Source organism: Protopterus annectens, chromosome 16.part0 (genome assembly GCF_019279795.1).
Source record: "Protopterus annectens isolate FY-2018-M chromosome 16.part0, PAN1.0, whole genome shotgun sequence".
In the NCBI taxonomy this organism is placed as follows: Eukaryota; Metazoa; Chordata; order Ceratodontiformes; family Protopteridae; genus Protopterus; species Protopterus annectens.
The window spans coordinates 398,741,633-398,766,884 of record NC_056750.1 but is presented as its reverse complement, the minus strand read 5'-3'; the positions used below and the strand labels follow the sequence as shown (position 1 = coordinate 398,766,884).

The window sequence follows — 25,252 nt, the reverse complement described above, 5'->3', positions numbered from 1 at the left end:
GCTACACATGGTTCATCCATGTACTTACTTCTGTATCTGTTTGTTGTCGTTGTTGTGTCTTTCGGCTTATCCCATTAGGGTTCGCCACAGCGGAACTCTGGTCCGCTAATGTTTGGTAGTGGATTTTTACGTGCCGAGTTACCAGCCCTGACGCACAACCTTCAATGAAGGCACGCCCATTCACACATGCCTCCACACAGAAGATGCTCTAGCTGAGAATCGAACACAACAACGTCTTGCTGTGAGGCAACAATGCTACCGCAGCACCACTACCACGGGTAATCTGTTTAAATATACATATATAGTGTGTTTTCTCTACGTTTCACTCTAAGAATATAATGGAATAATCCTAGAGTTCAGCTTGTGTTATAGTCCAAATATACACTTAAGAAAGCATTGATATTCAGTAGTTCAGCAAGGGTGGGGCAATCAGGGCAACTGCCCCAGCCACAAACTGTTAGGAGGCACAATCACAGAGAGCTTTTTTCTGTACAAAAATGCTGGTACAGAAAAGCACTTGAGTTCAGTGCATTTTTTTTTTTTTTGCTCCTTCTGGTAAGAGCTGGGGACATGGATTGGGTAGTGTGTGATTGGCTGGTTACTGTAGGAAATCAGTTTCCTGAAATAATCTGCAGGCTTTTGCCACTTGAAGGGCCGGGGTAGTGTAGATTGGTTGTTTCCTGCAGTAAGCAGAAGCATTTTTTTTTTTTAACTTGAGGAGCTGTGACTAAATTCATGAACCCAGCACAGGGCACTTGTTGAGCTAACTACACCTCTGCTGATGTTTGATAATGAAAAAATGTTTGATCGAACTCATTAATCCAAGATAATTTTCCTTTTGTGTGATATCAGACACTGAATGCATGGAAATGAGTTGCTGTGTAGCCAAGCATAAACCCATAAGCAAGTTGCAAGTCATTACACAAATTTTAAAAGCCTCCATTTGTCCATGCAGGCCTAAAATGCATATCAGGCTTACAGCTAAAAAGTCTTAAACAGTTTAATTCCTCTTGATATGTCTGCTCTTTCATTGTTTGCAGCCACTTCATCTTGCCCAGCAGTGATGCTATAAATGAATAAGCAGGAAAAATTATAAAAGTGGCATGCATGAAGGCATGTACTGTTACTTCTTCAGGCTGGCTTGATGGAAATTGGTCAGGATCAGGATATGACCGCTATTGTCTTAAAGGTGTTCATAAAAAGGTTCTCTGCACTAAAATGGAGGAAAAAAAAGAATTTTAATTTCTGTTCTCTTCCAAGTTTCTCAATATGTCTTTTTAAAATCATCTTTTATGGTTTGATTAAAGAACAAGATCAATTTTCTGAATGTGAAATTTCTTTTGTGTGTATCTAAATAACAAACACACAACATACACATGATCAGGCATACTGGTTCAGGAAAATCAAAGGTACTTTATTCACATATTTTGCAAGTTAGACTGAAAAGGTGGTATTATTCGTCACTTATGGCTCTACATTTTCTTTGTAATTCTCTTGTTGTAGTTGTACCTGGAATAAATACATATACAGTGCACTCAAGTGGTCAGCGATAATTAATGGAGAAAAAAGGAAGCCACTTCCATGCAATATAGTAATTCGGGGCTGTGTGATATAGCAGATTGTGATATACATTTTTCACCTGCTATACATGAGCTTGAGCACAACAGAACCTGAGCAGATTAGATACAAATCACTGCTAATCACAATGCCAGAAAGTTATGTAGAAGCTGGCCACAATGTATCAGTCATTCAACTCCTCAGCTGTCTACTCTGGCAACTATGCAATAAATTCTCTGTTTCTTGGGCATCTAAGTCAAGCTGACAACTATGTAATCACGTGGTTCTTATCCTTTGGTACGTTTCTGTCAAGCTGCCAGTTAACTTATTAGTCTGTTATGTTTCTGACTAACAAACCAGCATTGCACATTTTATCCCTGCTTCCTTCCCTCCGTTTGTCTTTAAGTGCACTGAATTATCTGCCATAAACCCGTTGTCACTGCATATATTTTATATAATGTCTGATTATCAGCCAGGCAGATGGAGTGATTCAAACCCTTTCCTGGACATCACACCAAACCATTAAGGAATACAAATATGACAGACAGAAGTTAGACATTTAGATCCCGGTCTAAAGATTGTCTTTCCAACAGTTAAAAACACTTTATAGCAAGTTAATATCATAATCCAATAAAAGGTACAATTCATGTTTTCTTGTTTAAAAGATAACAAAACCATGGTGGTCATTACTTGGCTATTCAGCATTCCCTCAGCCTTAAGTGCTTTATATAATATACTTTCTATACATTTTAGTAATAGGCATACTAATCTGTCTAACCCCTAAAACCAAAAGATCACTCGAGTCTAGTTTTGTTCCAAGGATAACTTCTTCCATAAAAACATTAAAAATCTTAACAAAGTATAGTATAATTGGAAATGTGATAGCTAAACTGCAACACTATAAAAAGCTACAGTACACAAATGCATATTAACAAAGCTTAAACTCTGATTTTAGAAATCTGCAACCAACCTTGCAATCCTATAAACTTCGTTAACACCATACAGTATCTTAATTTATCTTACCCCATTTCCTTTACTAAAGAGCTACTTAGCCTTAGATTTCATTAGTAAAACAAATTTTCATGACATTAAAAGCATTTCAAACAAAATAGACCTCTTCAAAAGCTTACTATGTGCACTTTTAGCATTTAAACCAATATCTTTTTGGCTTATAATAGATATATATATATATATATATATATATATATATATATACACACACACATATATATATATATATATATATATATATATATATACACACACACACACACACACACACACACACACACACACACATATATATATATATATATATATATATATATATATATATATATATATATATATATACATATAATACAATTCCATGTTTTTCTATAAAATAATTTTTGGTTTAATATGATCCATCCTTAATGGATAATACAATTAAGAACAAATAGCATTAAATATTATAAGTACTACTTTTAATAAGTTATTATACTCCATTTATGATGACTTTTATCTCACTCCATCTAGAAAAGCATTATATAACAAGTCAGTTTTAAGCAACTGTACATCTTATGGTTTACCCAGTGCAGATGCTTTACATATTTTTGGGGATATCCATACACTAGGAAATTTTGGTATATAGCACTGAAGCAATTTCAGCATCACTTTCCCAGGTTGGAGATAATTTCTTGGCAATTTGTACTTCTATACTTACCACGTAAAAATCAAATAATCATGATTAAGATCAGTTATTGTTCTATTTGCCATGATCAAATACTACATAACTAAAAATGGTCATTATTGACTGGGTGTTGGTTTGAATTTACAGAATTAACAATAAAATATTATAAAGCTTTTAAATTTATCTAAAACACAAATTTTGAAAGTGTGGGGAAAAACTTTAATATTTTGCTCTAACTGCCTAAAAATAAACTAGCTGGTTGTTTTTCTTATAGAAATGTCAAACTTTATTCTCTTTGTATACTGTTTGTTTTATTTTTATAGACCTTAAATATTGGTCAGTATTTTAAGAGCTTTACTACAAAATTGAACTTACAACAGTATCCCAATATGTAGTATTAAGTAGCGTACATTTTTTTTTCATTTTTACCAAGATTTTTATCCTGTTATCAAATTTAATTTTTGATTGGTTGTTCAAAGTTCTCTTTTATTGTGTTATTAGCTTGTTTAAGAAAACATTTAGTTTATTGTATTAAATAGCTTACTTCCTGCAACAGCCTTACAAAAGCCCAGTCCTTTCCTCTTATCTCCAGACATGGTAGATGCTGTCAACCTTAGTATGACTACAACTTCACTAACTACCTCCTTCCAGTTCCTCACAACCATTTCTGCTGAACGATTGCTCCCTCAATGAGGTAGTTTCCTACACATCTTTCTACTTTAAACTGCTGTCTGACATATAACTAGCACTGTTGCTATCGTCAGTGACTTTCTTGTCCAGCCTATATTTCTAATCCTTAACACCTGTCTTTGGCTTATCTTTAACCACTAGCATTTTTCTTCCTAGTTTCAATCGCTCACTTAAATCCCACAGACAAAGTTAATCCCCCGAACCGACCAGTTAATCCCCAGAATAGACCAATAGTTAATCTGCCTTTTGACAAAAGTCTTCAAAAAGCAGATCTATGAATAACTGCTATAGTACAGCCAAAATTATGACCTCCTTACAGAGCATCAGCATGTTTTTCCCATACTGTAGTTCTCACCATAACCTAAGAATTGTAGTCTAATGTGGAGAGAGAACTCGCAACTGCTGCTCTTCTTTTTTGGAGAGCTTTTAAACTCAAGCCATGATCTACTTCAAAAGTATAGACAATGAAAAACAGTGTTGAAAATAATATTCAAAATATAAATATTTACTAAAAATCCATGCAAAACATCAGTGAAGTGCTTTTTTATCTCAAAACCAAAATACTTTAATAGACTATGGAAGAACCATCAACACTGAAAATTAAATTCTAATAAATCAGTAATAACCTCTATTAAATTCAATGCACCACCCTCCTTTTTAAGTACACCTTAAAACTCCCCGTATCATTAAGACCAGGTGGAGCACGAACATCCAACTTCACCTGCCACCAATATTCTTTCCATTTCAACAACTGATCTAGTATATATTTAGCATATGGAGAAATAGCTTGTTCCACCACTATAAACTTAACAAAAGCAGTCATATATGCAGTACTGCCTAAATAATGCATTGGTATCCATGGATTAAGCAGAATATAAATGCTCATACATATGTTTTGATAACTTTTTAGATGTGCAACCAATATAAAAACTGAACATTTTTAACAAATAATCTTGCAACTAAACTGTAAACACTGCAGATATTTTGTACATAGCAAAACCTCAGTTGGAACTTTAAGCAAAAAAAGATACAATAATTGCAAATGTTATAAGACACTATTTTACCATTTAGTGTTTGGAGTAGCATTACATTCCAAGAAATCTTTCAAATTGTTTGTTTTTTTCATCCCCCACCACCTAAACACACTGAGGAAATTGCATTTATGTGCAATTCTAAGACTGTGATTTATGCTGCTATTTGTTAAAAATGTTCAGGTTTTTATATTGCTTGCACATATAGAAAATTATCGACAGGTGCCTTTATATAATTACAAAGTTGCTAAAATAAATATGCTTTACATTTTCATGTTTTTCTGAAGACTAAGTCAAACTCTAATGTCTGTCATTTAATGATTTACCAGAAAACCACAAATTTTACAAGAAATTGATCAAAATATGAAGCAGAATCTGTGTTCCCCAACACGTTCATATAGCATCTCCTTACTACTTCATACAGCAACTCATTGAGACACTTGTTGAGTGACATTTCTGACATTCCCAATATAACATGAAGAGCTGCAATGAGGTGCGATCACCTTATGTGTGTAGATTTTTGGAATAAGCATAATGCTACACTGTTTTGAAACTCCCTCTGAGTGGAGTAAGCTTTTATTTGCATCTCTTAATTCCTAAGAACTCTGTGCATATACAGAGTTTCAAGCACCAGAAACAAAACAAAGTTGAGTATTTTAATTTGAAAACAGTTATTTTTTTACTTTAAAATTTCAATAAAATACCATTTGTTTAAGTAGAGGTGTGCTGCAGCCCATCAGCCAGTACCATGAGTCACCCCAGACCACACCACAATGCTTTTACTATAACACCAGATTCACCTACAGCATCATAATCATACAAGCAGTACTGCACAAGAAATAGGACATCAAACAGAACATAAGCCCAGTCCATGCCTAATGTGGTGAAATGACAAATTACATGGAGTCAGCAGTCAGCATAAGATGAGAGCTCTGGCAGAATTTTATACTGGGTCTGAAATATTAAGAGCAAATGTAACATTGCAGTAATACTATAAACTGTATTATAAAGAATAAAAATATTGCAAAGTCATCTTGAATAATGTAGTTTCCCATAGAACGTTAGATTTTTCACTTTGACACTGGTGTGTAATACAGAATATACTTAAATGCAGTTTTGGGATCTGCATCTTGTTTAATATGAATGAGATTTAATTGTAAAATTTTAAGAAAACTGATGGTTAAAGGTATTTGCTTCATTTATCATACAGTTAGAAATGCGACTCAATTGAAACATAAATGTCTCGTGATAACTAGACATCAATTGTTTCGGGCCCATACTTTACATGGATTCTATATACTTTTACCCATTTCCACTTGAAGTTTTTCAGGAAATGGAACACTAAAGTCCTATAGCTTAAACATTAAGTTGTGCTTAATCTGAAATAAAATACCACTAAAGGCACAAAAAAGGTAGAGATTATTTGCATGAAGATACTTGAAGGCATGGGAGGGTAAAAGATTAAAGCTTGGATTCTTAGGTGGTGATTGTGTTGCACAGTACAAATTAACATTGGCAGTGACTACACACAGGGTGTGAATGATTGTAAGATCCAGATAACACAGCTGTGCTATGGTCAAAATAGGGAAGTATGCAGCATATGTTGACAAGTGAGTAATAATGTCAAAATGAGGAGCCCTATGTAAGTAAGCCACACACATTATGTAAATGAGGGAACTGAAAATGGTGGACTGATTCAGAACAGGGAGGCAGTAAGCTGCACGTATCAAAAACAGAAAAAGCAATACTATATAACAAAACCTGTAGAGTAACCATTAAAAGATGTAATAACAATTATGAAAGAAATGCAAATGTTACAATTCACGTGATTATATTTCAGGTTTAAAACAAGACCCAGGAAGTTACAAAGGAGGAGTCCACCTCTACAAAGAGGCCAGTCACAAAGCAAGTCTGTCAGGGATCGGTCCTGGGATGATTCCTTTTTGGCATTTACTTCTCTGAAGTCAAGGCCAATGTCAATGGCCTCTGGCCGACTAAATTTGCAGATGATTGCAAATTAGGAGCTGTCATTGAATCATCCAAAGACAGAAATGTTCTCTAGGAAGGACTGACACAGACAAACAACTGGTTCAAGAGCCATGGACTAAAACTAAATGCCAAGAAATACATAATCGTATCCTTCAGGAAGTCATCAGCCCCCTGGTAATTATCGTACTGGCAACACATTTTAGGGTGTGCAGGAAACGGGAGATGATACATGGGCGCAAAAGACAGTTTGAGGACAGTGTAATAGCATGCAGTTGAAGAAGAATGACAGAGGAATGGGGATGAGGGCATGCCTGCCAAATTAGGGATATAACATTTAACCAAGATATTACAAGTACTTTTTCATTGATTTAATAGTGGGACTTAAGAGACTGACTGAGCAAGTAGTGGACTCTAAGACCAGTGAGCCCTTTAAGACCTAGCTAGCTGGTAGGCTAATAGGAGCCCCTAAAAGGTCTTAGTTGCACATTAGGAAAGGCAAGATGAACTTGTCCTTTTCTATACCTACAGATATGTTATGTAATGTGAAATTTATGCAACATCTAACCATGAACAGAGATGTCTGACATCATACAAAGTTTGCTTTTAAAACAATTGTTAAAGAACCTGGAATTAAGCTGAAAGGTATATTTTCAGGGATTCAGTAAATCCACACTGAAATATAAAAATATATGGTTTGCATGATGGTGTGACAGATTGCATTTCTGTTTCACAGCTGCTGTTTCTCCGGTATGCTTCCCTGCTGCAGTATCTGCTGTAAAAAGTCAGCATGTCCTCCCTGTATTCATGTAGGTTTCTGCTGGATGCTGCACTTTCCTCCCACATCACATACCTGTCAGCTGGGCAGATTAGTGCCTCCTATTTTTGGTCTATCTCACAAAAAACTTGTGGTTTTCTAGCAAATCATTACTGTCACTAAATAGTAACAGATATTTGAGTTTCAGACTCATATCTTTCAGAAATTACACGGTAATGCAAAAACTTTTAGTATATTGACTTTTTAAGTTTATAAAGGCAGTATATAAAAAAGTGTCCCAAAGACTTGTACATAAAGTAAAGAATTAAGTACATTCCCATGTGGGAAGTGTAGAATGTGTGATGTGATTTTGTAAAGAACAATGCTATTGTCACCCAACCCTGAACTTTGTTTTTAAACCCAGGTTTTATGCCACTTGTGATAGTACAAATATTGTTTACCTTGCTAATAGTAATTATTGTGAATGTTTTATGTAGGTAAAACCCTGAAATGGCTTAAGGATAGACTATATCAACATTTGTATGATATAAGAAATATGAATACACAAAATGCCTTAGCGAAGCATCTCATGGAATTTGAAAAGCATAGTTTTAGTTTTAGGGTACTACAAAAAATAATTTTTAACACAAGAGGGGGAAATCACAATAATTATTTAGAAAGAGTTGAGCTTAGATGGATTTTAAGACTTCGGGCACATATACATCCTGGACTTAATAGCAGTATATGCATTAAGCCTGAGTTAGATGCTCGTCCCCTTAAGTAGTATTTCACTGTCTCTTTTAGAGTTACTTCTTATTTTAAGAGCTGTTTTAGCTGAAACATTTTGACTGCTTAATTGACTAATTACTAATTATTGTCACATGATGTATATATAAATGCAGTTACTTTTAATGCATTTTAAGGATCTGATGAAGCGTAGATTTTACTACGTGAAAGCGTTTATCCATTGTCTAGTATTCAATAAATCAACTTTTAACAGAACTGGATCATTCAGCAGTGGTGGTTACTTTGTTTTTTTGCTTATTGGAACTATCGTCCAACATAACTTTTGGGTGACAACAATAGATTGTTTTTCACTGTTCATAATTTTGGTCTGTTGGCGCTTCCATATGGCTGAGGAGATTGATATAGAACTGGAATATATCCCTTCTAATAACAGAATGCAATTGGGATGGGATAACATCATGTCAGCAAACCTGGAGAATCCACTATTAATGATGAGCATGGACAGTACCTCTCAACTAACGATACAAAGCAGTACTATGAATTTTCAGGATTTCCTAACGGTGGTAAGAGATCTAGAGAATGACTTGTTTAAATATAAGAGATTTGTGTGGCAAAGACAGCATATGGAGGCATGCCTGCATTTTCATGTAGTTCCGAGAGGGATGAGGGTGCTTTGTATGCCTTCTTATGGAGACACGCACCCAGATTTGTTACAAAAATGGCAACAGATGAACCTTGACCTTAGTTATGGTTATATCAAACTAATAATTGATTATTTTGTGCCATTGGAAAATTAACTTAAATGACAAATACACAAAAAAATATAAGGACATTAAGAGCCAAGTACATTGGGGAATCGTTTAGTATTGTGCTGAATAATATGTATATAAATGTGTCCTGTTATGATAATAAATTAAAACAAATCAAGCAACGCAAGCTGCAAAGAGACTACCAAGATTTCATGTCCGGCAATGTTTTCTCCTGGTCGAGAGTAAATGATGAGCCTCCACGTGTAAATGATGCTCTATGATTCCACCCTTGGGCTCCTGTCAAACAGGAGTATCATCACATTCTACTGAGTGTTCCATTAAGGAATTCTATGAACGTCCAATTAAGAGCAACAGTTTGCTATTGGAGACATTACAAGACACAACAGAGCTGAACTCGACCCCTCCGCCCAATCAGGAAGCAAGGCTTCAAGTCGAAATGGGAGCGAAACCAAAGCAAGTAATATCGAATACCATTGAGCATTTTTTACCATTACCCGTAAAACGACGGGTATATCAACAATCTTGGTCAGTGAGCAGAGGGAGGCGAAAAAGGAAATACTCTGTAGAAAGAGGAACCTCGAACCGAAGGGTGAGGCGATGAAAGGACTGGTGATTAACCTATCGAGCCATACGTTAACAGAGGAAGAGACTCTAGTCCTAAACAAAGGACTAACATTCATACCATCCACTGGGACTAAAGTGAGTGAATTATTGACTGATTTGAGACTTTTTAGTCGTAATTTAGCACTGAAATTGTATTTTAAAAATGATTGCGCACATGATGTAAATACATTCAAGAAAAAAAGCTAGTTTGTACCTGATATCACATATTGACATGTTTGTTAAATCATGTGAGAAGGACATATATGATAGTCTATATAGTAAAAGTAAGGGTACTTTTTACAACATGAGCAGAGATGAAAAACAGGCTTTGTTCTTTACAAAACAATTAAAAGATAATTATCAGGCCCGCAGATAAAGGTGGGGCCATAGTCCTCCTGAATAGAGAGGACTATGAACATGCAATGTTAGAAATGTTGAGTGATAGAAACACATATAAACTATTAGACAGATCTCACTATGAAGTAATCTCCAGAAATGTGAGATAGCCTATATGGCCTACTCATGTGTAGACAGTTAGATGAGCAGCTATACTCTTTTTTGCTCATAGAGAAACCTATGATTCCTTGTATTAAGGGTGTACCTAAAATACATAAGTCCCTGAATCATCCCCCTATGAGACCCATAGTCAATGGAGGGGGATGGATAACTGAATCTATCTCTTTGTACATGGAGAGTAAGTTAGGACCCATAGTGAGAGGCATACCCACTATTCTTCAAGATACAACACAACTATTGAATCATTTGAGAGAGTATGAAGAGAGATTAGCTACCAAAGAATATTTGATAGTCACCTTAGATGTACAGAGTCTATTTACTTCCATTCTGAATGACTATGGCATAGAGGCTATTAGAGAAACCCTCAATGCTACAACAACAGTCAGCAATGAAGAAAATATACTAATTTGCACACTACTTGAGTTGGTGCTATCTAATAATATTTATATGTATGATCACCAACTGTATTTGCAACAATGGGGTGTGACTATGGGCACCCCATGTGCGAACTCGTATGCTAACTTGGTTGTTTACCACTAGGAGAAACAGTATCTCAATAGCCATGGTCTAAGTACAGACGTTTTGCTGACGACATTCTTATGTTTTGGGATGGACATGTTAAGTCCCTGGAAGATTTTATTTTATATTTAGAGTCAACCACATCCTTTTTAAAGTTCACTATGACATAGTCTTATGAGTCAGTGAACTTTTTGGATGTGACAATATATAGGAATGAGGAACAAGGTGTTAATACCAGATTATATCGCAAAGAATGTTGGAGAAATAGTATATTGGATCATAGTAGTATGCACCCAGGACATGTGTTTTTTAATATAGCTGAAGGACAGATGAAAAGGATAAAAAGGATATGTAATGTTCCACAAGTTATGGAGAATGAAGTTGAGAGGTTGGAGAGTTTACTCTTAGATAGAGGGTATAATGAGTCAGAACTGAGTAGATCAAGGGCTAAGACTTTGGGTGGAATGGAAGAACAGGGCAAACAAGATGTGTCAATTTCTTTAGAGAATAAGGTTAAAATAAATAGGAGACATCAGGTTTGCTTTATGACCAATTATTCGAATGATAATAGGAAGGTAAGCAGTATTATTAATAAGAATTGGCATCTTTTAACTATGGATGAGGAAAAAGAAGTGGGTGGGGAAAACACCACGTTTTTCCTACAGGAATAATAAGAATCTAAAATGTTTATTGTGTGGAGAGAGACACAAGGATGTTACACAAAGGAAGGAATTAAGTACATTCCCATGTGGGAAGTGTAGAATGTGTGATGTGAAAAACAATGCTATTGTCACCCAACCCTGAACTTTGTTTTTAAACCCAGGTTTTATGCCACTTGTAATAGTACAAATATTGTTTACCTTGCTAATTGTAATTATTGTGAATGTTTTATGTAGGTAAAACCCTGAAACGGCTTAAGGATAGAATATATCAACATTTGTATGATATAAAAAATAAGAATACACAAAATGCCTTGGCGAAACCTCTCATGGAATTTCAAAAGCATAGTTTTAGTTTTAGCGTACTACAAAAAGTAATTTTTAACACAAGAGGGGGGAATCACAATAATTATTTAGAAAGAGTTGAACTTAGATGGATTTTAAGACTTTGGGCACATATACATCCTGGACTTAATAGCAGTATATGCATTAAGCCTGAGTTAGATGCTCGTCCCCTTAAGTAGTATGTCACTGTCTCTTTTAGAGTTACTTCTTGTTTTAAGAGCTGTTTTAGCTGAAAAGTTTTGACTGCTTAATTGACTAATTACTAATTATTGTCACATGATGTATATATAAATGCAGTTACTTTTGATGCATTTTAAGGATCTGAAGCATAGATTTTACTACGTGAAAGCGCTTATCCATTGTCTAGTATCCAATAAATCAACTTTTAAACTCCACAAACAACCACAAACTGTTGAACAATAAATCCAGTAGCGCAATAACAAGTACCGGACCACCGTTGAATTGAAATCCAAAACTTTTATTGTAAATTGGTAAGCGCTTTTCTTTGTATAATACTAGCCTTCATCAGACAATTTTAAAAGCCCCATTGCATCACTTTATAAACCTTATAGGCATGTTAGCAATTATTTAATTAGCCAATGATGAAATAGCTCATTAAAATTCAGCATTGATATACACCTTTTCAGCATAAGGTGTCCTTCTTTGTGATGCATTTCAACCATTAAAAAATAAACTTAAACATAAACTCAATCTTTCGTGTTATGTATAATTACATTATGTTTTAAAACATACCTAAAAATTAAATACAAATGAAATTTACTACTAAAAAATATATATTCCACTTAATTTTATGATATATACATATATTCTTAGAAAATAACTTATGAATTAATTTATGTATATAAAATGGTGAATTGATAAAATATGTGAAATATATAAAAAATACAGATGACATCATCTATTGAAAGCTTTAAGTTTTAATATACTAGTGATGGAGATAGAATCATTCAGTCCTGGAAGTTGTGTGGCATTTAAATAGACCTGCCTCAAATATTCTTTTGACTCTAATATTAATTTCCATGGGCCTTTTCTAGGAGATGGCCGTACTTGTTCCAGTACTGTGAAACCAAATTTGTGCATATCATTATGCATTATATGCCTAAATAAAGCATTATTAGTTGACTTCCTACCAATATCATAAACATGCTCGTGTGTACGTTGTTTTAATTTACGCTCAGTTTTTCCTACATAATAGGCTGGACACTGTCCACATATTGCCACATATACCACTCCAGAAACATTACAATTGTATTTTCCTTTTACTTTTACACTAATCCCATTAATATGTGCATATTCACCTTCAATAATATACGAGCAATAATTGCATATATTGCATTTCCTCATACCTCCATTATTAAAACTATCTGATGTTGGACACCTATTACACCAGTCCTTTAAATTTTTGTCCCTTTTATATATAATTAATGGCTGCTTCCCCAATATTTTTTCTAATTGGGTTTCACCCCTGAATAATGTCCAATTTTTCATAACTAAACCTTTTATATATTCAGAATCTTGTGTGTAAGTGGTTATGAATGCCAAATTACCTTTTGTTATATGTCTATCATTGTTGGTGGTACCAAAATTACTATTATTACTGAGTAAACTATATAAACTGAGCGTAAATTAAAACAACGCACACACGAGCATGTTTATGATATTGGTAGGAAGTCAACTAATAATGCTTTATTTAGGCATATATTGCACAGTGATACGCACAAATTTGGTTTCACAGTACTGGAACAAGTACGGCCATCTCCTAGAAGAGGCCCATGGAAATTAATATTAGAGTCAAAAGAATATTGGTGGCAGGTCTATTTAAATGCCACACAACTTCCAGGACTGAATGATTCTATCTCCATCACTAGTATATTAAAACTTAAAGCTTTCAATAGATGATGTCATCTGTATTTTTTATATATTTCACATATTTTATCAATTCATCATTTTATATACATAAATTAATGCATAAGTTATTTTCTAAGAATATATGTATATATCATAAAATTAAGTGGAATATATATTTTTTAGTAGTAAATTTCATTTGTATTTAATTTTTTGGTATGTTTTAAAACATAATGTAATTATACATAACACGAAAGATTGAGTTTATGTTTAAGTTTATTTTTTAATGGTTGAAATGCATCACATAGAAGGACACCTTATGCTGAAAAGGTGTATATCAATGCTGAATTTTAATGAGCTATTTCATCATTGGCTAATTAAATAATTGCTAACATGCCTATAAGGTTTATAAAGTGATGCAATGGGGCTTTTAAAATTGTCTGATGAAGGCTAGTATTATACAAAGAAAAGCGCTTACCAATTTACAATAAAAGTTTTGGATTTCAATTCAACGGTGGTCCGGCACTTGTTATTGCGCTACTGGATTTATTGTTCAACAAATCAACTTTTAACTTTTAATGGAACTGGATCACTGGATCATTCAGCTGTGGTGGTTACTTTGCTTTTTTTGCTTACTGAAATTTAAAAATATATGGTTTGCACAACAGTGTGACAGATTGCATTTCTGTTTCACAGCTGCTGTTTCTCCGGTATGCTTCCCTGCTGCAGTATCTGCTGTAAAAAGTCAGCATGTCCTCCCTGTATTCATGTAGGTTTCTGCTGGATGCTGCACTTTCCTCCCACATCACATACCTGTCAGCTGGCCAGATTAGTGCCTCTTATTTTTGGTCTATCTCACAAAAAACTTGTGGTTTTCTAGCAAATCATTACTGTCACTAAATAGTAACAGATATTTGAGTTTCAGACTCGTATCCTTCAGAAATTACATGGTAATACAAAAACTTTTAGTATATTGACTTTTTAAGTTTATAAAGGCAATATATAAAAAGTGTCCCAAAGACTTGTAAGTGAAATGATAATCATCTAGATAGCCCAAAGAGATGAGTGGTTTGGGATTATATATATAATACGCATACTATGAAACAATATCCCCTTCAAGAAGGATTATCTACTTTACGCTTGCTAGCATACTTTGTCTTCACCACAACACTGACTATTCTAAAGTGGATATGAATTAACAAATGTATTTATTCATGTGTACATTACTACTAAAAGTCATGTCAGTGATGCATCTTGTTCTTTATGTCCTGTTTTATTGGAATGCAACTGTTTATTTTAAATGGAGAAGTGATGATTTCATGCTCTTACATTTCTAAATGACTGCTGTGTTCCTAATTTAGATGTAAGCACTGCATCATAAGAATGCTAATTAGTCCTGATTTTGTGAAAATCTAAGCCAACACAGGTGGGGATGAAGTAAATGCAATGACCAATGGTAAGGTTTTAAAAAAAGTGTTGGAAAAAGGGTTCTAAATGTCAAGCATGTCTTATGCACACTGCTGTCACAGTTGCACAATGATAGCCCACTGAGAGTAATTACTTTTCTTCAAACAAGCATGCCTTCATTCTTGAGGATATTTGCATATATTGGTTAAGTATACATGTACTTTACCTGTTGAAGAGATGTCAGTCTGTGCACAGGTAGTCCTTTGATCACACTCAGGTAATGATATCTGTCTGGCAGGAACAAATGGAACTGGTGTAGCTGAGGTGCTGGAACCTGGAATAAACGTTGGATCTGGAACAGCGGGATATAAATGAATATCCACAGACACAGTTGTTATGCCTGTGCTATTTCTGTCATTAAGGGTTATGCACTGTGATAACACCAAAGGAGCAGGTATCCCTGTAAAGTGGGTACTACTTGCATTCTCTTCATTTGCTGGCATGTTAGTCAGAGTTCCTTCAACTTCCTGTAAGTTGATTGTTGTGCAGCTCTGCTCTTCTGCAGATTTGGTCTGATTGGTTTTATTAGCATTTTCTGTAATATCTGGCTTTTGCTTACCACTTTCTTTGATCACTGGTTCAAATACCATCTGTTCTACGGAATCTCTGAAATTACCATTCCCATGTTCTTTGCTTCTGTGATGCAAAGGCATGTCTATATCCTGCAACTTGAATGTAAAGTAAAATTAAAAAAGCTTGCAAAGCAAAACAGTCTTGTATGGCAGAATGCATGCTTCTACTTACTACAGTGGCATTATAGCATTCATTGTTCTCAGCTATATAGAAAAGTACATTTTGACAATTGTCTTGGCAGGCTTCATGAGTAAGACTGCAATTTAATGAATGCTAGTGAACATTATCCCTCAAAATATCCTAGGAAGTAGGTTTGTGTAATTCCTAGTGAAAGATGGTTATTGCTATGTAAAATGCTTTATAACATCAATTACCGCAATTATAATGAAGTGCTAATAAAAAAGTGGCTGTGATTCAGCAAATGGGAGACATAACAGAAATCCAGAATTATCTGGTTAATTTTATGCAATGTTCATTTTGCGTTAATTTGCACAGAATCAGATAATAAAGCAAACCTTTACAGCCAGTTTTGGGTCTACTGTTATACACGTCACTATGACTCAAATCTAGCAAGTAGATCCAATTACAGCTTCCAAGGATCTATGTACCATGACTTGACTACCATATATATTACCTGTTTGCTCGAGTTTCCGCTGTTATATCATTTGTTCTGTTACAGTTGGAGAGGATGGTTCTGCAATCCTGGAATTCTATTCCATTCTTCTTTAAGCTCAAAAAAAAAAATTTAAGCAGAGAAATACAACAGGAACTTGAACTGCCTCATCAAAGTTTTATTATATACAGCAGTAGGCCCCCAGGCATAAGGTTATTCATTTGTATTTGTTGTTTAACTCTTATGCAGATCTAAATATAACAAGCCTCAGTCACTATCCAGACTATTAATTGTCTGCCTCTATCACAACAAGCCTTTCTCAAGCCTCATAAAAGATTTTGATTTCCACTGTTATCAATAATGGTATGAGGTATTTGCATACAATGAATCTGCTTTGTGCAGCATAACTGGAACAAAATAATGAACCTTTTATGATACTGGCTGTCTTTTTCCAAGTATTATGAATGCCAAAATAATGGAAATATGCTCCAGTACATTTTTCTTTCAGTAGAGCCAGTAAATCAATTTAGTTACTGCTACCCTTTTCAACTTGGTTTCTCCCATCGTATGAAGATACACAGCTAAGTTTTTAAATAAATTTCTTCACATTTCCTTAACTTTCCCATGTCACTTCCCCAGGTACATACAGTGGATACAGAAAGTTTAAATACCTCTGTTAAAATGCCAGGTTTTTGTGATATAAAAAAATGAGACCACAATAAATCATTTCAAAACTTTTCCCACCTGTAATGTGACCTATAACCTGTACAATTCAATTGGAAAAAAACAAACAAATTTGTTAGGGGAAAAAATATAAAAAATAAAAAACGTACAAGTTGGCGGCATACGTGTGCACACTCTTAAACTAATACTGTGTTGAAGCACCTTTTGATTTAATTACAACATTCAGTCTTCTTGGGTAGGAGTCTATCAGCATGGCATATCTTTGCTTGACAATATTTGCCCACTCTTCCCTGTAAAATCACTCCAAATCTGCCAGATTGTGATTGCATCTCTTGTGCTTAGCCCTCTTCAGGTCACCCCACAGATTTTCTATTGGATTTAGATCTGGGCTCTGGCTGGGCCATTCCAAAACTTTAATTTTCTTCTGGTGAAGCCATTCTTTTGTTGATGTGGATGTATGCTTGGGGTCATTGTCATGCTGATAGGTGAAATTCCTCTTCATCTTCAACTTTCTAACAGACGCCTGAAGGTTTTGGGTTAAAAGTGACTGGTATTTGGAACTATTCATAATTCTCTCCACCTCCACTAAAGCCCCAGTTCCAGCTGAAGAAAAGCAACCCCAATGCATGATACTCCCACCACCATGCTTCACCAGGAGGACGGTGCTCTTTTGGTGATACGAAGTGTTATTTTTGTGCCAAATGTACTTTTTGGAATTGTGGCCAAAAGGTTCAACCTTGGTCTCATCAGACCATAATACATTTTCCCACATGCTTTTGGGAGACTTGTATTTTTTTGCAATTTTTAGCCCTTTCTGCATTTTTTTATTGATTCATATTTTGTATTTTATTTATTTTTATATGTTTTGCACCAGTAATGTGACTCAGGACCTTACCACATTGCTTGGCATTAGTGGGATTCAAACTCTCTGTATGTCAGCCTTTTATGATCCTGTATATTTTTTTTTAATATGAGAAAACAGAATGCATTTCACTGTTCTTTAACTGGCAAGTTATGTTTTTTAAGAAAAAAAAAAAACAGGAATTTTAATACAGATGGATACCAAGAGTAAAATATATGCATGTGCAAGTCTCTTAAAAGGAACATAAATCATGCTGTTTTACTGAGATGCTACTGAGCCATTGACAAACACATTTTTACTAGATGTCATCTTTGTTTGTAAATACCACAGATAAAACTATGACTATGATGTAACTGTAACCTGGCTAAACAAACTGAAGCATGCTCAGGGAAATAATTCTGATGGTGAAATCCTTCTGTATTTTAGACAGGATCAAAACAAAAATACAAAAGACTAAATGAGGAGGACCAAGTCACAATGGCTTGTAATGAAGACTGGAAATGAAAATAAAATCTCACAAGGGTTGGTTTAGACACCCCCTGCTAATATAAATTTAGGTGAAGCATGGATTTTTGGAACTATACAGCAACTTCCAGAAGTGTATGTTAAAGTGTACATGGTGTAATACCAGGCAACACCCACATTACAGAGAGAGAATTCTGAAGGTAGAATTTTACCATTAAAAATAAACATACAGAATTCTAAATAAATAATTTTATAGAAATAATTCTTCAGAAATAATTCCAAACTTGGAATTCTGCAGACAAAATTATACAGACAGAATTATAAATGCACTACAGATAAAACTCTAGAGAATTTTAAACACACAATTATATAATTCTGGACATAAAATTCTACATATAATATTCTTGCCACAGTTCTAAATCATAGAATTCAATGCAAATAATCCTAAAATTATACACAGAGTTGTAAACACAAAATTCAAACACAAAATTCTATAGATAACATTATACTTACTTATTCTACAGATAAATCTCCTAACACAGAATTCTGTTTAGAATTGTATTTGTAGAATTCTATATACTAAAGTATAGATAACACACAAGTCTTGAGATATAATTTTAAATTCTAAATGGTGAACCTAATAGTCAATAGATTTATAATAGATGGGGTTCAACTCATCAATTTAGACTTATCAATTTAAACTCTATGATTCCTGCTGCCCAGAGAAAAATCAGTGATTGTGTGCGACAGCAGTAAGGTGATTTGTGACCTTTATACTTTTCTCTGTTTGTGCAACCATAAAGTTGGGGGGGGGGGGTGTATTGATAGCAATATATGTAACTATAGACACACACATATATACATATAAGCAACTGCATGGTTGTAACTGTATGGTTATAGAAGTGTGAAGAAAAGGGAAAACTACAGCTTTTGGGGTTGGCTTTGGCTTTCTTGATATGATTGAACCAGTACTGACTTAGAGTGAAAAGTCATGTGCATTCAGACACCATGTAGCTGAAACCCTGGTATGTCTTTCAGGAGTGATTTGCATATACCCCATGGGTTTCCACTACAGGGGGGTTAAGGTATTACACAGTAAAAACAGTAGCTTAGCTGGGTGTTTCTTGGATTCTGTTCTTACAGAATAGTTTGCCTGTGTGACCTTTCAACCAGTAGAATAGCAAGGGGCAACTGTCCTAGGCACAAAGTGTTATAGGGTGTGATCCACTTAGCCATCCATCATCCTGATGGATATTGCTGTAATATTGGCTTCTAAAAACTGGTATTGCATTTGTGTTCAAATCTGAGTGTTGCAAGTGCTGCTTCTATGGTCTACCTGTAGCAACTGCTTGTTACATTGTTGGACAACTAACATTCTAAACAATTCTGTTCATACAGATATAGGAGTTCTAAACACAAAACTGTAAAACCATACAACTCTAAATAAAAAAACACAGCATTCTAGATATAAAATTTTAAAGGCAGAATTGTACTGATGAATTATTTGTTTTGCAATTGTCCATATAATTCTTTCAGATATTTCTGAATGAAGAATTTAATTAGTCTGTAACTGTTCAGCTTTTCCATGGGAAATAAAGTCCCAATTACTGGAGATTCACCCTTTCTCTGTAACAGGGTTGCAAGAGAGTTTGTCCCTTGTAAAAATATTTTTCCTCATTTTTTTTTTTTCGCTTTAATCCTGAATGTTTACATGTGGGAAGCTCTGCTTATGTGTGATCTCTTATGTAAGGTGATAACACATTAACTGAACACTGAATGGGGACCCATTCTGCAATTATGATTATACATACAGAAGTCTACAGATTCAGTTTAAAAGAAAGAATTTTCAGAGATGTATTTCTGCAGATGAAATTTTAAAAACAGTTAAAATTCAAAACAATATTCTAAAGACTAAGCTCTATTAATTAAAGGTGGCACATAAAAGTCTATAAGTATAATGCTACAGATACTGTGGAATTACATAAGTCTAAGCATGTAATTCTACAACTAAAATTAACAGAATTCTACAAATAGTTCACACAATTTTACAGACAGAAATCTAAACACAGTATTCTACTGATTACAATTTTGTATCTATCAGACTAAATAAAGTTCTATAAATAAGTCGAGAAAAAATATTGGCTCATCTATAGATAATTGTAAAATTCCATGAGAGTCAGTAGCCTAAAGAGAAAAATGTCAAGGTACATAATATTGGTCTTTGTTTTCCATAGGAAATCATTGCTGGTGCAATTTCTAAGTGTGTACCAGCAATGATTCACTTCTTTTGGGAGATTTTCAGGTTAAAGTCTTAATTGTTCAGGTAGAAGTCTAAATATAATTCATGAGATTTAATTGTAAACGTAGAGTTCCACAAATATAATTTAATTATACATAGAATCATTCAGCTAGCATTTTACAGATATTCTAAATGAAAATTCTACATACATAATTCTATCTGAGAATTCATTGCTTATACTTGTAATTGTATATTCTATGGATTCTAACATTAATATACTACTGATTGAACTCAAACTTTAGAGTTTAGTTTAGAAATAAAATAAGTTTGGGGATGTGGGTATTTTCACTTTTTTCTGATCTTCAGGATTGTGGAAATCAGCTTTTCACAGCAGAACTGAACATTTTGAAACATGGGATTTTTTAAACCTAAAATTCTAACCTTAAACACATTATCTCTAAACAAAGAATTCAAAAACAAAATACTAGACACAAGAGTTCTACAGCTAGACTAGAAACAAAAGTTGTAAACATGGAATTGCACAGACTGCTACAGTTCTAAACAAGCAAACCCACAGTAGAACTATAATCACAGAGCTCTAAACAGAATTGTAGGCAAAATGTAATTCATGAAATTCTATAGCTCCTACTATGAAACATCGACTTTCTGAAAACAGCTTTTCAAAGCAAGAAAAAAAATGCCAGAAATCAAAAAATTTAAAAAGGTGAAAAACTTTTTCTTTCAGGGGTGCCCTGATATGGGCAGCGAGAACTCGAACCTATATATACCAGCTTGGAGTTGCAACTCCATGGCTGTACCAACTTCAAGGAGGAAAACCTCCCTAAGAAGCAAATCACTGCTGGTGCACAATTAGAAATCTCATTGGCAGTGATTTCCTATGGAGAAAGAGAGATCATGTTATGCCAGCCATCTTTTTTTTTCCACCCTGGGTTACTGACACTTGAGTAACTTCACCTGGACCATGTGTAGGGAAGCCAGTTCTTTGGGTAGAATTCTAAACACAAAACTCTATAATAGTGTACTGTAGTCACAGAATTGTATATGTAGAATTATAAAGTTAAACTTCTAAACACAACAATATGCATACAGATCTAGGCACAAAATTCTGTAGAGAGAATTCAGAATTCTGAAAACTAAATTATACAGTAAAGTTCTACACATTAGATCTTTACAAATGTGAGCATAGAACACTAGTAAATGTAGACTTTTGCCAACTGTATTCTAAATGCATAATTGGATTGGTAGTATTCTTCATGAAGAATGTAAACACAATTCAAAGCTGTTCCCTTACTAGTGGTGAGGCTTTACTAGAGGACATTTCAACTTATTCATTTTAATTCATTGATATTTAAGTTCATGATTAGTCTTTCTCATAGAAAGTCACTACTGCTGCAACTTCATTTATACACTGCAGTGATTTGAGGTATGCTGTGTTTTCATAATTGTCTGTTGTATGACCATGGATTTAAATATAGTTAATTAAAAGGCTGTAGGGGTGAAGCACTCCACTTGGAAGAGTATATAGGGGCTTCTCCACTTAAAAAAAGTTTATAGTTCATTTTGATGTGCTAATACATCTCTTGTATCTGGCCAAAACTTCAGCCAACTGTACTTTGGGAATTCTACAATTCTTAATTTTTTGAACAAATAACTCTATCTATAATATAAGCAAAACGTTTTGCAAATAGAATTCAACAAAATTCTAAACCGAGTTCTACAAATACAGGTCTAAAGACAAAGTTCTACAGAAAATAATTTTAAACAGATTTTTATGTAGAATTCTTGACAATTCATCAGGTAGAAGTCTAAGCACAATTCATCAGATTTAATTCTAAATACAGAATTCCACAAATATAATTTTGCAAATAGAATTCTAATCACAGAATTCACAATGCAGAATTTTACTGATTAGAAATCCATAAACAGAAGTCCATGGACAGAATTCTTGGCACAATTCTAAGCACAAAATGCTAATGTTAAAATTCTACACAGGAAACTCTAAACATGTGATTGAACATATCTAATTATACATAGAATCATTCAGCTAGCAAAAGTCTACAGATATAATTCTCAGAGAAATGTTGCTTATAGTTGTATATTCTATGAATTCTAAAATTAAAATACTGCTGACTGAAAAACTTCTTGAAATGGAATTCTGTGTATAGAAATGTAAGCAACAGATTCTAAAGATAGAATCCTACCAGTAGAGGTCTAAACACAGAATTCAGATAGATGAAGGAATTCTGAATAAGCATGGAATTCCTCAGAAAAATTAAAAAATACATTTCTACAGGTTGAACCTAAAATAAAAATTGTGCAGACAGTTCTGTGGGATTTGGTTCTTGGCACATAATTCTAACACTAAATTCTTTGGATTAAGTTTTGAACCCAGGATTCTATAGATATAATTATAAATACAGAAGAAGAAACAATAAATATAATAATCTATATACCTAATTACAAACTACTTCAACAGATCTTGCACTTACCCTGGATCTTGTTTTATTCAAGACTCTGAGAAATGTGTAAAGCCCTGAACTAAAGGAAATTAGCTAATCTTTGTATCCTCCAAGCATTCCAGACAGTGTTTCATCAAAATGGGAAGACGAATGCTGTGCTGAGTTCTGCTTAGTGCACAGCTGCTTTTTGACCCACTTTCTATATAGTGGGTTGTCAGTGCAAGATCTTTTTTCTCTATAAAAAAACCTGTTAACACTTCATAATTTAGTAACCTAGGTGGGAGGCTTCACTAACCCATGCTGGGTGCAAGTAAACATATCTAGTGCTGCACCCCCCAGCTAAGTAACTCAACACCCTCTTACTCCTTAGTAGTAGTTTACCTATAGTAACCTGCATTTTAAAGTCCAACTCCAAGGTGTTATAGTCATCTCAGCCCTTAGTTATTCCTGTAAAAAAACATGGACCAATATTTTCCTACAACATCTGTAACCATGCTGATTGAGATGGGCCCTTGAGACAAAGTAGAAATTGTCTCATACTAATTGCCTATCACCTACCAGTAAGCAGTGTGTGAGAGAAGCACACATGTCATTGTCAACAAAAAGCTCATGCACCAATAATTTAGATTTTAGTGTTACCAGCAGTACACCACACAAAACATGTCACTATGGCCAACAATACACATAATTCTTCATATGCTGAGGTTAAAATATTAAATGACCTAGGTGTGGTAGCTGTAACCAATGCAAGTACATAGTTACTGGGAACTACTTTAAAATCAGGAGTGAGACATTTTTCACTAGGGGTACACACAACTGTAACACTAAAAGCATGGTCTACCTTGCAGAATGCCAATGTTGTCAAGCATTCTATGTGGGCAAAACCGACCGTAGGTTGCAGGACCGGATATATGAACACATATACGCCATTAGTAAAAAGAACATTAATAATGCACTAGCACAACATTGTGAACGAAGTGCAGGCCACTTCTTTAAATTCAGAATTATTTCACAAGTTGCAAGTACTATAGGGAACAAAAATGGAACTGATGTATGCTTAATCAAACTTTTGTTAGAAAAAAGTGAATTAAACTGGCAACTTAGGTTGAATGCGCACCAGGAACCTGGCTTAAATGACAGTTGCAGTATAGCTTGTATACTAAAAATTAAAAGTTTATATAGATAATGGGGCACATTTATATACATGTTTACTTTTGGAGCTTCCATTAACTACTCACTATGTGACAACAAAGGGACTGAATACTGAGAATACAGTTTTCCCATTCATATTAGTAAATAAAGTTGAGTGTATATATGTATACACAAGTTAAACTATTCTACTTGTGTTTAGTTTTGCAGATTCCAATAAGACTGTTTTTTACAGTGGACTTTTTACACAACTTTGGGATTTTGCACTTCATACTATAATAGGTTTTGTAACCTGAACTTTGTCTTACAGGTACCACTAAATAAAGATAGAGAACAAATGTTGGGTACTATTGGTGGGAATACAACTTTGTATACTAACTTCTGATTCACATTAATATGGTCTAGTACAACCTAAGGATACAGCCTTTAATATTTGAGATACTGTTGTGAATTTTATGTACTATAACTTTAAAATTTACTGAGTGCATTAAATAATTGCCAGCTCTGATAGGTTAATTAACCAAAAGGAGCTCTTTTTAAACTGTGACAAATCATTAAAAACTTGTCTGAGGAAGTTCAGTTACTGAAGTGAACGAAAAGCGCTTTACAAGTACTTTCTTCTGTTTGGTTTCATCTACTTGTTGGTTTCTACAATGTGAAAGAAGTTCCACAATTTAAAGAAGCACCTCTTCTGGATTAACTTTTGAAAAGCAACTTGCCTCTTTGAATTTGTTACCATGTGGCTGGTTTGACTGTTTGACTCAATGTGGATGCTTTTTCAGTCAATCCATTGGAACTTTCATGGCAGTGTGCTGACAGTTTACATTTGGGGTAAGAAATAGACTTTTCTTTTCACCAGCGTCCTGCTGGAAGAGCTTCAAGTGTACAAGTACTTTTTTCTGCTTGGTTTCATCTACCTGTTGGTTGTTACAACGTGAAAGAAGTTCTACAACTTAAAGAAGCACCTTTGCTGGACTAACTTCTTAAAAGCAACTTGCCTTT

The 25,252-nt window shown here is 34.3% G+C and overlaps 1 protein-coding gene across 1 annotated transcript in view; it reads right to left on the bottom strand.

Moving 5' to 3' along the window:
• Positions 1-241: 241 nt before the first annotated feature.
• Positions 242-25,252, bottom strand: part of LOC122790603 — a 225,588-nt gene continuing 200,577 nt past the window's right edge. The window contains exons 6-7 of the mRNA XM_044058130.1: positions 15,352-15,853; positions 242-1,213 (exon numbers count right to left, since the gene is read on the bottom strand). Of these exons, the coding sequence (XP_043914065.1) occupies positions 1,194-1,213; positions 15,352-15,853 (522 nt within the window). The 3' untranslated portion in view covers positions 242-1,193. The remainder of the gene's footprint in view (positions 1,214-15,351; positions 15,854-25,252) is intronic.